The sequence below is a fragment of the Halictus rubicundus genome, chromosome 2, assembly GCF_050948215.1.
Source record: "Halictus rubicundus isolate RS-2024b chromosome 2, iyHalRubi1_principal, whole genome shotgun sequence".
Taxonomy (NCBI): Eukaryota; Metazoa; Arthropoda; class Insecta; order Hymenoptera; family Halictidae; genus Halictus; species Halictus rubicundus.
The window spans coordinates 19,415,548-19,431,783 of NC_135150.1; the positions used below are offsets into that span (position 1 = coordinate 19,415,548).

The window sequence follows — 16,236 nt, forward strand, 5'->3', positions numbered from 1 at the left end:
ATAATGTACGTAAAGAGATCGGTTACCGGTGATCGGTTTGGAGCAGGCGGTGCATTTCTTGGCGAACAGCTCGCCGAAGCAGTCGGCGCAGTATGGCTTGTCATCGCGGGAAGTAAATCGCTGGCCAGCCAGGGAATTGTTGCAGTTGCTGCAGGTGAAGCAGTCTCTGTGCCACGGCTCGTTCTTGTACGTCACGCCGCCGCTAGTGATGATCTGTAACGGATCAATTGCAAAAATATATATATATGTGTGATACTGATTTGGACGAGGCCTTGTAAACGAAACAGACGAGAAAAACAATACCTTGTTACACTTGACACACCGCGTGGCAAACTTGTCCTCGTAGCAACCGGCGCAGTAGATCTCCTGCTCCCGCGGGATGAAGCTCTTCGTTCCGATCGGGTTCTTGCAGACCACGCAGCAGAAGCACTTCTCGTGCCACTGTCTGGTCTTGTACTCCATCTTCTTCGTACCTGTAACCACAGAAACCCTGTTGAAATCTCTCTCGAACACCTCCTTAAAGAATATTGACGGATCATGGTTAATCAGATCCTCTACGATGTATAATAAAATAATAAGACAATCTAGTAGTAGTAGCTAAAACACATCCGCTTTCTAGGATCCTGCAGTGTCAAAAAATAGCTAACTCAGATCTAGCTATTTTAAAAAAGATGGACAATTACAACCATTAGGAAAGTAACCTAGTTTATCGGTAACAACTAGGCTGCGGATCTTTATGTAAAAGAAAAATTGTTCACCTGAACTGCAACATACTCGAGTGAAATAGAATAATAATTAATTTACTCAAAATAACACAACAGCATTTTAACATTTTTCTAATTTCTGCTGAAATTGCACCTACTCATTTTTCTCATAAATACATAAAATCCGCCGTCTAGTAATAATTGATCTAAGTCTACTTCAAAGAAAAATTTGACAACTGCCAAAAATTATAAGCAAAAGAGGGTAGTCTTCAACTTCCCACTCTCTAACTCATTTTCATGTCCCTAGCCAACCCTAATTACAGTTAAAGGGTATCTGCCACCCTACTTAAATTCCCAAAAGTCGTCGTCATCGCAGTCCCGTATTTCTCAGAAAAGGTTGCCAACTGCCATCAAACCAACCTCCACAATGTTATAGAAAAATTATGAGCAAAAGAGGGTGGTCTTCAACCTCCCACTCTCTAACGCATTTTCATGTCCCTGGCCAACCCTAATTACAGTTAAAGGGTATCCGCAGCCCTATTTCAATTCCCAAAAGTCTTCGCCATCGCAGTCCCCAATGTCCCAAAGCGTTTTCATACCCAGGGGATGTTAACCCCCGATTACAGTTCCCGAAATTGTCCGAGCTGTCCCGGCCTGCAATTGCATTTCAACTGCAGGAAATAACAGCCTCGGGAAAGAATGGGCGGAATATTTTACCGGAGTCTAGACGACAGGGCGAGCTTGCATTTCTGCGTCTCGAGTCTAGACGATCGCGTGAGGCGCCTGACAAGCCGAGCGTCGCTCGCGTGCATGCTCGCGCACATCCGCCTCTCGCCAACAATTCCCAGGGGATGAATTTCCCGGCGTGGCTTACGAGGAAAAGCAATCTTCCAAGCTCGCGAGCAATCGCGCGCGTTCCTGGCTGGATATTCTCGCGAGGAACGCCGCCGATCGATCGCTTCCGCCTCGTTTCCGAAGAAGTCGCCGAATACAACGTTTCCTGGCGGCCTAGAAACTTTCCAAGCAGACAGGTGCAAAAAGTCCCACGAGACCGGAAGATCCACAGCGAAGATACGCGTCGTCTGCAATGCGGTTTTCAAGTTTTGTCTGCGAGCACTTTCTAGTTGCTAATAACCTACATGCGGCTCGGAGTTCACCTGGGAACTGATTTATCGAGCATCGGTCACGAGTGTTACCGGGAAAGACAGGCTGGTTGAAATTCCGCAGTTCAACGATAGGAATGAAGTATTAACCCCTTGCGCTATTATTTATTTTGTGATTATGATTGTTGTGGATTGGCGCCATCTGGCGTACGATAGCGCAAAAGGAAGATCGCGCGGGTGGAAGCGTGCTAGAACGTATGTAGTACAACACGAGGCAGTAAAGACCTTCATAACCTCACATTCTCCGGACTACTGTCTCCCTATTTTCAACCCAGTCACAAGTTCCTAACAATTTATTTTGCGACTATAATGATTAGAAATTCTTCATCGTTCAGAATTTCATAGAACACAAAAAGATAGTTCATATTTATTGTATGCCTATGTTTCCTCCAAAAGATATATATCAACTACAATAAATTAATAACATACATATTTATTGGACTGTGTTCAGAATCTTCGTCACGAGTCTGACTCGATATTGTAGGGCAAGGGGTTAATGTACAATTGTAATTGCTAAGCTTCCCGAAAAAGTTTGGAAGATTGAAACGGTTGACGGAAGCGAAGCTCGATGTCTGGTCTCTAAGACCGATCACGATCTAGAGATCGAGTTATCCAACAAGTCCGCTATTGGCTCCGTCAGTAATTGCTCGGAGATCGCAAAGGAGCGTTTACTCCCACGCGACCTCTGGTTTTCGATCATCTCCGCGGTACCGTTTCCATATCGAGGCGGTGATTAATCGCAGTAGGATATGGAAGCCGCGTTTATGGTCACGAAGTAGCGTAGTCGTTCCATTATTTGCCCCTCGACTTGCTTCAGCACGAAGGCTGACTTCGTTACTGGAGAACGAAGTACCAATGAAACCTCGAGACTTATTAACATAAGTATTCTTCCTTGAACAGAGTGGATTGGGAAAAATCAGCAGAGACTAGTCGTTCGTGGGTGTTCGATCGTTCGATCATTGATCAACCGCGGATCCTCGTGCAAAATAAAAATTGTCTGCATCTGTTGCGAGAAGCTAGGGCCATTTAACAATTTCTTCCTTTCAATTAAATTTCAACAATTCTTTTCTGTTGTTTCAAATTGTAGATACTCATTCTCTTTTTATAAGTTCATAAAATTCAGTCTTCGGTAACCTCGTTACCGGACAATAAAGTACCAAAGAGAACACAAACGTTCCGAGTCGAAATATTCATTCTGAATGAAAAGAACTGGTGACCATTTTAGGTGACGTTTTTAAGAAACCTGTAGAGTTGCCGTTCGAGGGTGTTTGATCATTGGATCATTGATCGGTAACTTCGTTACTGGACAATAAAGTGTCAAAGAGATTTCCAGATTTGTTAGTCTAAATACTTTTTCTGAACGAAAGGAATTGGTGACCATTTTAGGTGACATTTTTAAGAAACCAGTAGAGTTGTCGTTCGTAGGCGTTTCATCACTGGATCATTGATCGGTAACTTCGTTACTGGACAATAAAGAGCCAAAGAGATCTCCAGATTTGTTAGTCTAAATACTTTTTCTGAACGAAAGGAATTGGTGACCATTTTAGGTGACGTTTCTAAGAAACCAGTAGAGTTGTCGTTCGTGGGCGTTTGATCATTGGATCATTGATCGGTAACTTCGTTACTGGACAATAAAGTGTCAAAGAGATCTCCAGATTTGTTAGTCTAAATACTTTATCTGAAATATCTGTGACCATTTTATGCGACGTTGGAAAACCCGAGAATGATAAAACGTGGGCGTTTGATCATTTCTTCCGCTCATTAGCTCCTCCAGCTTTCTCTCTCTCTCTCTCTCTCTCTCTCTCTCTCGTGTACCAAGGGCAAGTCGGATTAATAACGACCCGCTATTCCGAAAGGTGATCTAACAGGGCCTAAACAGCCGGAACGAAATAATCGGCGTTGAAGATGGTCCATGACTCACGGCCACGAACACCTTCTTTCGACGTCTACCATCTCGATATTTAACCCGTCAAGAAAGACGACCTCCTCCTCTCATCGAATTACGATCGTTATACCTGTAAGTTCTCGTAACAGATAACTTTGTCTACGTTATGCAAATGCAGCGAAGTCGACGGTGTCTGCACTGTTGGGTTCCAGTACGTACTGACTCACAGCTGTATCGCGATTCGCGAAAATTTGTTCCTCGAATTTCCACGAAGTTTGACGCATCGACTCAAGGATAGAGATAAAGTTCGGACGCGCCGATTGTTTGCCAGTCGATAAAGTAAATCGATGTTCTATCGCCGGACACCGATACGCAAACATCGAAATCTATTTCTTAATTGCTCGGCAAACGTTCGGATACAGTGGAACTGATTAAGGGGACACTGTTGGACGCGGAAGAAAATCGACTTATCTTGCTGCCATACAAAAGACAATTTGTTCTTCTACGAGTGAAACTGCTATTGCTGTTATATTAACAAATTCACACTGACTACCACAGACGTTCATTTACAAATATAGAATAATAATGCGAGTGCCATTTCTGGGAGATGTGGTACTGGAAGTGTCAATTATGTTCATGGGCTTCCCACAACAATGAAATAATTTTCCCGACGAATCCTAAGCATTTCATGCATCTCGATCAGTCTGCACGTTAAAAATCGGTAGCGTACAGGCGGAATGGTGGCGACCGGCGACAGTAAAGTCGTCTCCAGTTGCCAGATCCAGTTTCTTTCCTTGATCGGCTTGCATAACGCGAGCCGCACGTGGACCGAGCTCGTTTAAACAAATAAATAGAGAGGTTAAGCGATCCGAGCGAGGTGGTAGATGGTTTCGCGATCGGTCTCGCGGGTCGGAGACGGGATAGCCTAGATTCCAGTGGCCCTCGAGGAAAGGAGCGATCGGTTTGGTTTTCGTGCTCGATTCCTTGTGGTCCACCGTGAGTCAGGAGGAGAGGCCAGTGACGTCAGAACGTCCGAGCAATAGCTCCGTATAAGTATAAAGTCGGATGGTCCAAGGCCGGCGATGTGGTAATCTCGCATTATGCGTCGCCTTAACGCGCCAGGCCGCATATTGGCTTAAAATGCAGCTCTAGCCGCGCGAAAACCAAAAACAAAAAAAAATCCATCGTGTTGACCAAAATGTTCTTCGAACTCCTCTGAATCTATCTTTAACTCGATATTTGCAAACCTGATCACTTTCTGCCGCGGTACCGTAATGTATACAACATGTGTAATTGCGGGTCGTTATGCAAAACAAACATTTTCCAAATTCAAATTTTCGTCCAAGATTTATCCGCCAAATTCCCGAGCCTCCATCCGGTCTGCGAATCCGCGCGCATTTCCGGTTGCTTTTCCGCGAAGCTTTTAACCGGCCGATAAGAGCACAACGAGACGCGGATTCGCGGAACGATCGCCATTCCGAGAACGTGGAACGATCGAGAAAGGGTCAAAGCTCCGATCGGCGTGCGGAATCGTCGATCGTTTCGATCTTTATAGCCCTCGAATCACCGGGCCGGCGCCAATCTCGCGGATCGTGGGATTCCCAGACGCGGGTGGTGCGAATAAAATTTCACGAGCTGCGAAACGAGCGTCAGATGATCTGCGCGCTTCGGTTTGTTTGAGAAATGCTCGTCAAAATAGTAGCGCGAGAGGAAACGCGGAGGAATGCCGAACGGGATACAAATTAGTTAAAACCTAGCTTTCTCACTGTAGCCTCTGGAAGATTAGTATATCTTTATTTAGGAATTGCGATCCTAATTGGAGTTTTAACACTTTGACTGCCAAACTGGAAACCTCAAAAATTCCATAATCAAAGTAAGTCATTTAATGCAATATAAATTGAAAAAAAATTAAATGTATGATATTGAGTAGTCCTCCAACTTCTTACATTTTACTGATCCTAATCAAATTTGGTACAATGAATATATTAACATAAAAATTCATTTTTACCCACATATGGATGACATGATAGTCAACGTGTTAAAGGGTAGATTTAACACGTTCATCGCCATGGTGGTCATCGATGACCGGCGTTATGGAATTAGAAGTGATTAGCATAAAATTGATACCACTAAACAGCAATTTGTGAACGCAGAAATTAGAGTGTAGTGCAAGCTGAGAGCCTCGATATCAAGTAACTAACAATTGTATTAAATTGCAAATTGCACAAAATTCACGTCAAGACAACGTGTTAGTAAAGATGATTTTACGTTGTGGAAGTTGTGTCTTTTTCCTAAGGAAGCATAGCGATGCTCCGTTTCGGAGCGCGCTTTCCGGCTTAGGGTTATTAATAATTGCGCAATGGGGAATACAGACGGTCCTAATAGCGTTCGTCACGCATCGCACCCGTTCGAATGCGTTACGTAAATCGTTCGCCACCGTCGCAGCATTGCGCTCATTGTGCGCTCCGAGTTGATTTTTCGTTTTCTGTCGCGCGACCGGTTGACGTTCCCTTTCCCTTTCGTCTGGGGCAATGAGGATCGATTTTAAACTCGATTTGCAACGCATTAACTGGCGCTCCCGACGCAGATCTCGCCGTTCGATAAGCAACCGAAGCGATCGGTGTCGATGGACCGCGGCTCGGATGACATCACGAGTATTAATACACTCACCCAAATTTCAATATAAAAGTAGCATGTTCCCGTTTACTGATACTCTTCTTCAATCCGCGATCGATTGCTCTCAGAAACGAGTATAGAAATTGTGGATCTTTAATCGCTAGAATCCTTATGCGAATTCTAAAGTATTATTTTATACAATGCAGCATAATTCTCAAATTGTCAACTAGAAAATGCCTTATGGTGTAGGGACGTTACTGTACATGTTTTCTTTTTGTACTTTGAATATGTGCATATAAACGCATCAAAATCCGCAGTCAACTAATTGCAGTAGGGGTTTTTACTAGGAGTTTCTAGTAGAATATTCTGAATATTCTAGTATGATATAAATATCCGAAATGCTTCGCATGCAGATTTAACCCATCGACTTACAATCTCGAGTCAGATCTGCAACGGCCAATCAGCGAAGATATATCGATAGAAATAATAGAAATTTTCTTCTGCTTCGAATTAGAAAGCCGAGAAGTTCCTCAAGAAGACCGAGAAGAACATCATCGAAGATGCGAAGGAAAACATATTTTACGACTCGGAACGTTTCCAGAGATCGCGCAGAATTTCTCCGGGCCGCATATTTGTTTGCACGGACGCGCGCGCGCGCGTGACATCATTATTGAGACGCACCGCAGCGAATTCCAGGCTGTGTCGCAATCGACGACAAATATTGCGGACCCGCGATGTTGTCCTACTCGGCCGGACTTTCGAAGCGTATTTAAATTGCCAATCGTCGGCAAGCAATCGAAATCGTCGAGCTTCCGCGACGAGAGATTCGAGGAAACCACTGCTCGCCTGTTGCATGCATCGCAAAGCAACCGGAAGCGAGCGTCGCTTTAATAAAGCGGCGTGTCACCCATCAGCCTCGCGGCTTCATTAATCATAAACCACTGGACTGGCGAGATTATCGTAAAACTGGTTGGTTCGGTTGTCTTCCGCGTCCCCTAGATCGGTATCTCTTTCTTGTAGCGAGCCAATTCCGGGATCTTCGTCAGAGATTCGAAGCCTGGCGCGTGGCGGAGCATACTAAACTCGAGGTCATTTCCTCTCTGTGTCTTTCAGACGACAATTAATCCTACTTGGTCCTTGAGGACATTAGTCTGTTTTTCTTTGCGACATTCCAGGTCCTAAGACCTGGAAATTGGTTCAAACTTCTAGGGTACAGGGTCATCGTCCCCAAAATTAATATATTAAAACTTTTAGCATCTAGGATTGCCATCCCCAAAATTAATCGAATAAAACCTCTGAAGATTAGGATCATCACTTCCTCAATTGAAACAGCCAGGGTTTAGGACCATCATCTGCAAAATTAATTGAGTACACTTCTAGAGTTGAGAGCCATCATCCCCAATATTAAAACTACTACGATCAGGGTTATGTCTGGGACTATCACTCACAAAGATGATTGTTTACAACCTCTACAGTCTAGGACCATAATCCCCAAAATGCAACCTGCTAGGGTTTAGGTTCACCGCCCACAAAATTAACTGATGACAACCTGTAGAGTCTAGGATCACTATACTCAAAATTGCTAGGATCTGGGACCACCATCTCCAAACCTAATTGAATTGCAATGTAGGAAGGGAATCCTCAACTGATGAACCAAGGATGTATCGTTGCTAGAGAGTCTTTCTAGACTCACATATATTGTCTCTACTGGAGAGTGGTAAAACGGTCTTTTCCAAGAGGACGTGGCTTAGGAGAGCTATGGTGCTAGCCCTCCAGGATCTTCCCGTATTAATGGCAGACAACCTCGGGTAATTAGCCAGTTCGTTAGCCAGGTGCAGCGAGGACAAGAGCGCGTGGCCGTGCTCGTGTTTCCAGATAAGGTCGCGGTCCCATTCGGGTTCCTTCCTTCTCCACGAGCCTTTCTCTCTCGCTCTCTCTTTCTCCGAGTCTCTCCGTCTCTCGGCGGCTTTGATCGCCTAGTTTATCGGCAGCCGGTCGGCCCACGATCGGCGTGCCGACGTCGACCTTAGGGAAACTTTGAGAACGGGACCTTATGCGCCGCCCCCGCGACCAGCTAGAGATTTTGCAACGTTCCTGGCGACCCGGAACGCGACACAAGGCAATCATCTCCTACCGACAAGCCTCTTTCACCCTCTTGCAATCTCTGCGATTAGGAAAACTGAACGGAAAAATCCTGATCGAACCCGAAAGACCGATTTTGATCAGTAGAGAAAAATTCTTGTTTGGCTTCCGCGAGATTTTATCTCAATTTTTAACACCAGTTTTGCGGAGCACTTGAAGTGACTATTTGGCATTAGAATTTTTAATAATATAATATATATCCAGAAATTAGTTGAATAATTTATCACGGTTGCATCTTTAGAATTTGAATAATCGCAAATTAAAAATTGAATCCGTAAACCTAGTGTTAAAAACCCAAAAGTTTTTCAGAGTAGAAAAAATCTCGAAAAAATCGCTGTAAATCTCTTTCGAAAAAGAGATTCTGATCCCTCGGTGAGAACTTTATTATCACGAGCGGTGAAAGGCTCCAATGTCTGGCTACGAATGTCCTACTCCCCTGAACAGTGCACAAAGGTCCATAGCTGTACCGAAGACTCCCTTCGAGCTCTATTAAGTTAATCCTAGCAATGTCGTTTCCTAATTTGATAGAAAGATATTTCCGGAGAGGATGGTCACCTGGTTCCGCCTTTTTCGGGTCCCCCATCAAACAATCCCTGCCGAGGCAGCAGCGGAACTTAGGGTCACCCTCCATGGGGAACATGCTGAATATCGCGACATCCTCGTCCTTCTCCTTCGCCCTTTTTATCCTCTCCTCGCCCACCGTCTTCGTTTGCAGATGGAGCTTGCTGGACAGCCTCTCGCTCAACGTGTCGGTGGCCATTTCCTCTCCTTTGCTCGAAGTTCTTTCAACTTTTCACGGAACAACAAACACTGGAGAACCAACGGGAGGACCCTTCACTCTCGATTCTATTTCGAACGAAACGCGGGAGATTCAAATCCCTTATTCGATAAAACTATTTTACTCTCTTCATTCTAGATCACTTCTGCAGCAGTTTCGTTTTATCGCTCTGTAAACTCTCTGATCTTTTTCGATAAAAATAAGACTACTCCTATTCGGTGGATTTTAGGGAGGTTCGAATTTCTTTCTTAACGTTAACTATGTACTATTATTGTCTCCGCATTGGGTTATGCTTTTTTTATCACTTTGCAGTCTCTGAACCGTCTCCTCAGTATTATCTGACGAATTCCAGACAAAAAGGAGGAAGTTTTCGTACTCTGATAGAGATTGCAATAATCTACGTTTCTGCACTAGTTTATTATTTATTTTCCCACTCTCTCGTTTCCCTATTATCTTTCACAAACAATCCTGCAGTCAGTGAAATGCGATTAATATTGTTATCTTATTGATTCTCGTTGTTAGACTCCGAATGAAAAGGTGCGGGAGAATTTTCTACGCTTTTCGAAAAAATTCGAAATATTCCCAACTAACTATCGTCATATTTCTCTACTACTTTACTCTTATTTCGCTACCCTGGAGTCTTTCGATTATACGCAAACAAATTCGCTCCAGACGATGAAGATAAAATTATCGGTAATTTTTGTCAAGCTCGAATGAAGAGGAGAGAGTTGGCAGAAATCGAAATCGAATCGAGACGATAGAGAACCTGAAGAGCGCGTAGCCGGTCAGGCGCGTGATTCACGACGAAAAGCACAGTGGAACCGCGACGAAATCGTGGAATCGTGCGATTGGCCCGGAGTCTTGCTCGCCACTGAAGCATCGGAGCAAGACACCGCTCGCTGGAGTCGGCGTGTACACGCCGCGCGAGCACGCGCACCATGTCTTCTACTTCGCTGATAACTCTAAGCTCGCAGAACCACTCCGCGCTATCCTGAATCGCATCCGCGGAATATTTATATATTTGTGGGCCACGTCTCCTCTGCCAGGCCCGGTCTTCGTCCGGAGGATCGTTTTTTCTCTCTCTCTCTGTCTCTCTCTCTCTCTTTCGCGATAAAGAGAGAAATTTCACAGAGAAATTCTGCCGGTCTCGCGTATTTCCAGCCGAGAGTTATCCCTCGGCCGCTTCTCTCGTTAATTTTCCACATTTTCCCTTGCTTTGGGAAAAGCCGTGGGTTCTACCCATCACTTTGTTGTCTCTGACCGGTGCCAACGTTCTTGTTTTCGTTTATCTCAACGTTTTCTCGTCTAGCAATTTATTGGTTCAACTAGTCTGGGATATTTTCAGTACAAAGTTAACTCTCGGTCGTTCCTCTTGTTAATTTTATACATATCTCCTTGCTGCTTGAACAGCAGTGGTTTCTGTACTGCGTTTTGTAATTTCTGAAGTATCTTGTACTTTTGTCCTTAATCCAAGAGCTTATAAATTCAACTATTCATTTTTCTGATTTTTCACCACAATTTTACATTCAACGAAAAATTCACTAACGGTGTCTTTTTCTCTAAGTCTTAAATCAAACCTTTTGTTATCATCTTTTTACGAACCATTTCTATATGCTCGTTTTCTATTGTACAGTAATGCGACTGAATTGATGTCTGCGAGCCGATGTGTACGTACTTGTTCGGTCGTGTTAATACTTTCACGCGCAGCTTCTCAAATCGATGATCATTTGAAGCGAATCGAGTCGTTACCTTATTAACAACAGTCTTTAATAGTCGTCGGTTTATGTCGCGCGCAATTACAAAGGTAATTCAATTTGCTTTGCAAATCGGCTTGCGCCAAGGCGGTACCTTCCTTCGGAGATTACGACGCAGAGCTCTCGGCAAATTAACACCTGAACAATTGCACGGAAGGACGGGAGTCTCGAGCAAACAATCTCCGCGATTAGAAGAACCGATCACAGAAATCCCGTCCAAATCAAGAACAAACGTTCTCATTTCACTTCCGGAAGACTTAAAAACTATCAAACCTGACCCAAACCTTTTTCTCGATCAAAAAATCTATACTCTGCATAAATATCCGCAGTCTATCCGCAGATCTGAAAGGCGGATCGAGGACAACAGAAGAATTCTGCAGCTTTTCCAATCGTGATCCGATGCAATTGTCAAACAATCCGAATTTCCTAGACCTTGGACTTTTAAAAAGAAGCGCCCCGGTATCCGAGGATATTAAAGCTATCGATAAAACAACGACGGGAATCGGGCCGGCGTGAGTTCCCGAAGAAGCTCCCGGTGGAAAGGTCGAACGGATCGTGATCGTGACGATCGTTCCGCGTTGGATCGCGTTAGATCGCGCGATGCGATACATTCGCGGTTCGAAAGGTCGCGATCCGTATACGGACACGCGCTGGCACCGAGTCATTTTCACGGACGATTCCTCGGCGATCCTGTCGCTATCAGCCGGTCTTTATCCACGGCCGGGTAGCCGAGAGATTTAACGAGACTCCCACGCGCGTCGCGTCGCGTGAAGCCGAAACCGTTCCGCAGGCACGAACTTCTTCGCGAAATCGATGGCCGTCTCTCCCTTTCTCCGTTTCTCGCGTTCACGGAGGATGTCATCGGCGCCGTTTCCTCGCCGGAATTTCGTCGCTAGATAAATTCGCGACAAGTCCGAGCGTACTTGACCGAATTACTGAGCTGCCTTTCCGCGGAAGCGGGCGCCCTCGAACGAAGGAGCTTCCTTCTGCTTTGAGAAGTTCGACCTTTCTGCGACGCGATGAAGCAATCGCCTTGTACTCAAACAACAAGTAATCGATTTTTCTTCGGTTTTTCGAAGGAATGCTGCAAGTCTTTAACGCGGTGGTAGAGTGCACTACTTTGGGATTTTCGAACGGATCGCAATTAATAAATTGCAATATTAACACTTTGATCTGCTTTGAGAAGTTCGACCTTTCTGCGACGCGATGAAGCAATCCCCTTGTACTCAAACAACAAGTAATCGATTTTTCTTCGGTTTTTCGAAGGAACGCTGCAAGTCTTTAACGCGGTGGTAGAGTGCACTACTTTGGGATTTTCGAACGGATCGCAATTAATAAATTGCAATATTAACACTTTGATCTGCTTTGAGAAGTTCGACCTTTCTGCGATGCGATGAAGCAATCGCCTTGTACTCAAACAACAAGTAATCGATTTTTCTTCGGTTTTTCGAAGGAACGCTGCAAGTCTTTAACGCGGTGGTAGAGTGCACTACTTTGAGATTTTCGATCGAATCGCAATTAATAAATTGCAAAATTGACACTTTGATCTGATTTGAGAAGTTCGACCTTTCTGCGACGCGATGGAGTAATTGCATTATACTCGGACTAAAGTAATCGATTTTTCTTCAGCTTTTCGAAGGAACGCTGTAAGTCCTTAACGCGGTGGTAGAGTGCACTACTTTGAGATTTTCGATCGTATCGCAATTAACAAATTGCAAAATAAACGCTTTGTTTTGCTTTGCATTTGTTTTTCGAAAGAACGCTGCAAAACATCGTCACAGGGGGCACTTAGATCGCGATTTTTAGTCAGACAGCAAATTAACAGATGGCAAAATGAACACTTTTTGCATGCATTGCAGAAAATGGAAGTCGAGTGGAAATTAAAAATTTCTAAAGAAGCTTCGAAATCTTTTTCTAAACAATAATCCCACGAGAAATTATTAGGTTTGACGCATGGAATTGCTACTATCATAGAAAAATTCATTATGAAATCCTACGTATCCTAGATTTTTTAAATTTTATGTCTTTGTGTAATGTGTTAAGTAGGTCTTGTAATTCAAAGAGGTTGAATAGGACTCATCGCAAGCAAACATAATCGACGAAATTGAATGAAATACGACAAACTACCGTGATCTATTTCCATTTCATAACTCCAGTGGTACAAATCGAAAATAATCATCCCAAAGACTTGTTTTGACCTACTTTTTTCTTCCACCATCCCGTAAAAGTATTTAAACAATTTCCTGAAGACGAAACGAAGATTGACGATCCTCCCTGTTAGAGACACTTTCCCAAGAACCATGAAGGAGTATGAAAGAGCAACAAAGAGTCGTAAACTCGTATCTTATCGTTTCCCTTTCCCTTTTCCCTTCCCTGCTCGATGATGATTGTTTGATTCACGGTGACGAAGTTCGAATTAGAGGCGTGGGTGTACGCAGAGTTTCCTTTTCGAAAGGAGTCGCGATAATTGGCACCGGTCTGGAGTCACGGCCTTGACTCGGTTGCCTTAATAAGAAGCGCCGAATAAGAGATCTATGGCCGGCCTCCCCCGGCCGTGATCGTGAATCATTGTTCGGGACTCGATCGCAAACAGGTGGTCTCGAGGCTTAGTCGAAGGACCTTTCGAAATTGGGCAACAGAGTTCTCGACATGTGATAAAACGGAAGATTATCGGACACAAGTGTCGGAAACGCTTTGCCCTGGAATGAGATCTAGATCTGACAGACCTAGATCTGGATAGATAGAACTGGACTTAAAGTGAAATCCAGAGATATTGACTGGTAGGTGCGACTAGAATTGAAGGTGGATGCTATTTTCAGTAGAATAATTTCCGGTAGTCATTAAAGGTACCACCCCCTAGATTTTCTTGTACTTAATAAACAGATCTGATATTTTATAAAAATCAAGAATAAAACTTATTTTACGAAAACCAAGATGACGATGAACTCAATTTATCAACTAGAAAATTCGCAGTGTGAATTACTAAAAATTGTAAGCGACCTACGAACAAATACGATCAATTTTGTATGCATGAGATGGAAAGAGATCATGTAGAAAACGTTCTAGATCGGAGGAACTGTGAAGGTTCTGCAGTTGAAGAAATCCTAGCAGCGATCAGAGAACGAAAATTAGTTCTAACACGGGGATTCCTCGAAATGCGTCTGCAAACGTGTAAATTTGCATTTCCGCGCTCTAACAATGACACAGACGGCTCAACCAAGAGACAAACTACCGTTCACGTGAGAATTACAGTTAAAAACATTGACATTTCCAATTTATCGCATATTTATGGTCGTCAGCGGGCCCAAAAGTGACTGTTTTACACTACTTGATAAAAACAACGAGAATGTGCCTATCCAAATTTGTATAACTATAACATATACCCAAAGAAAATGTTGAGTAATTCCTCACTCTCGATAATCGTAAATTAAAAATATTAAAAATATTAAAAATAAATTGAAACATTTTTCCGCGTAAACCTAGTGTTAATTTTCTATTTCTAAAGATCGACAGAGCTCGCAGGCGGTTTCCCCGGCCAGGATCCCAGTCGGATCTATGATCTACGTACCAGCACGGAAGATCTCTCCACATCCATCGCAGCGGCTGGCGAATTGGGCGTCGTAGCAGTTGCCGCAGTAGATCTTGTCCACCTTGCTTCCGAACTGTTTGTCCACCAAGGACACCCTGCACCTGTTGCAGAGGAAGCAGGCCTCGTGCCAGTGCTTATCCTTGTACGACAGATCCTGGAACCAACCATCAAACGATCGAGCATCGATCTATCTCGTAGGTACGTCGCAGAAAGAATTATACGGCCGAAGGAAAATATTGACACGCCGAGCAGCAAGGTTTCTGAACGAGGTCTACCGCGTCGCGTTAAGGAAACGAACGATTTTGCTCGGCGATTCTTCTCGATCGCGACGCGGTGATCGATGCGCGTACGATGACCAAAATATTCGCGAGACATGTAAACTCGCTTCGAGCGTCGCGCGCGGCGAAATCGAACGGGTTTCCATATCTGGATCGATTATAATCGATATCTAGACGACCTCTACGAGCCTCCTGCGTCGCGCAAAAAATAGTTCTTCAAGCCGCTCTAACTCCTGAAGACGAGGACCTCGTTTCCAGGAGACGAACAGTGACGACTTAAAAAATGGGATCATCTTTGCGAATTTTTTGCGACACCCGTGATGCGAGTAGGTGAACAATCTTTTTTACGTTCGATTCGTCTACTTTTGAAGTGTAGAAACAAATTTTTTTCCAGTGAGAAACAGAACTCGGAAGACGAGAATTTTATTTGAAGGAGGTGAACTGTGACGGCTTAAAAGTGATTGTAGACCATCCTTGCGAATTTTTTGCGACGCCTGTGGTACGATCAGGTGAGCAATCTTTTTTGCGTTCGAAGCGCCTACTTTTGAAGTGTAGAAACAAATTTTTTTCCAGTGGGGAACAGAACTCGGAAGACGAGAATTTTGTTTGAAGCAGGTGAACTGTGACGGCTTAAAAAATATTGTAGCCCACCTTTGCGAATTTTTTGCGACGCCTATGTTGCCTGTAGGTGAACAATCATTTTGGCGTTCAATTAATCTACTTTTCAAGTGTAGAAAAAAATTTTTTGTCGAGGAAAAGACAGCCATACGTGTAAATTATTTTCGAATTAGGGCCGGTCTGTTCTGTGAATTGAAGCGTATAGGTTCTAGATCGAAAGCTCGATATGGTTGATTAAAATTGAGAAAATTTTGATTGTTTTTAAATGTGTGAACGCAGGTAGGTGTACTATACTAAGTTTACTCAGTTAGACTTGCACTCGGCACGGACTTGTTGATCCATTATTTATTTACAGCGACTTTCCGGCAGGAGTGTTGTGTTTGGCACCATTCCGACAGCGCGAGTCCAATTTCCATGTTCAACATTCTTAAAACACGCACCAGTGACTTTTATGTTCAACAGTGGCCTGAATTGCAGTATGTATATTCTATACAGAGTTTGTATTTTATCTGACAGGCTTGCCATAATAACTACAAGCAATTAATCATGTAACACTGCCAAATATAAAAGCCTGTGTACAGGCATAAATTACAGAAACACATCACGTCAAGTAGAACGTTCATTTTTAACAATCGAACGGTAGAAGCAGGGTCTAGTTTGACCCGGTATTTTAAAGATATCACTCCCTATTCAGATCTATAAGGAGACC

The 16,236-nt window shown here is 43.7% G+C and overlaps 1 protein-coding gene across 11 annotated transcripts in view; it reads right to left on the bottom strand.

Annotated features, from left to right (window-relative positions):
• The window catches only part of Lmpt (four and a half LIM domains protein limpet), a 138,920-nt gene that overhangs the window by 1,529 nt on the left and 121,155 nt on the right, over positions 1–16,236 (bottom strand). For 10 of the 11 annotated variants that reach the window (XM_076805803.1, XM_076805797.1, XM_076805804.1 and 7 more), the window contains 3 exons: positions 14,611–14,785; positions 304–473; positions 27–213 (listed from right to left, as the gene is read on the bottom strand). In XM_076805803.1, the coding sequence (XP_076661918.1) occupies positions 27–213; positions 304–473; positions 14,611–14,785 (532 nt within the window). Of the gene's footprint in view, positions 1–26; positions 214–303; positions 474–9,065; positions 9,321–10,054; positions 10,197–14,610; positions 14,786–16,236 lie in introns of those variants that run through there. The other variant, XM_076805808.1, reaches the window with a different exon arrangement.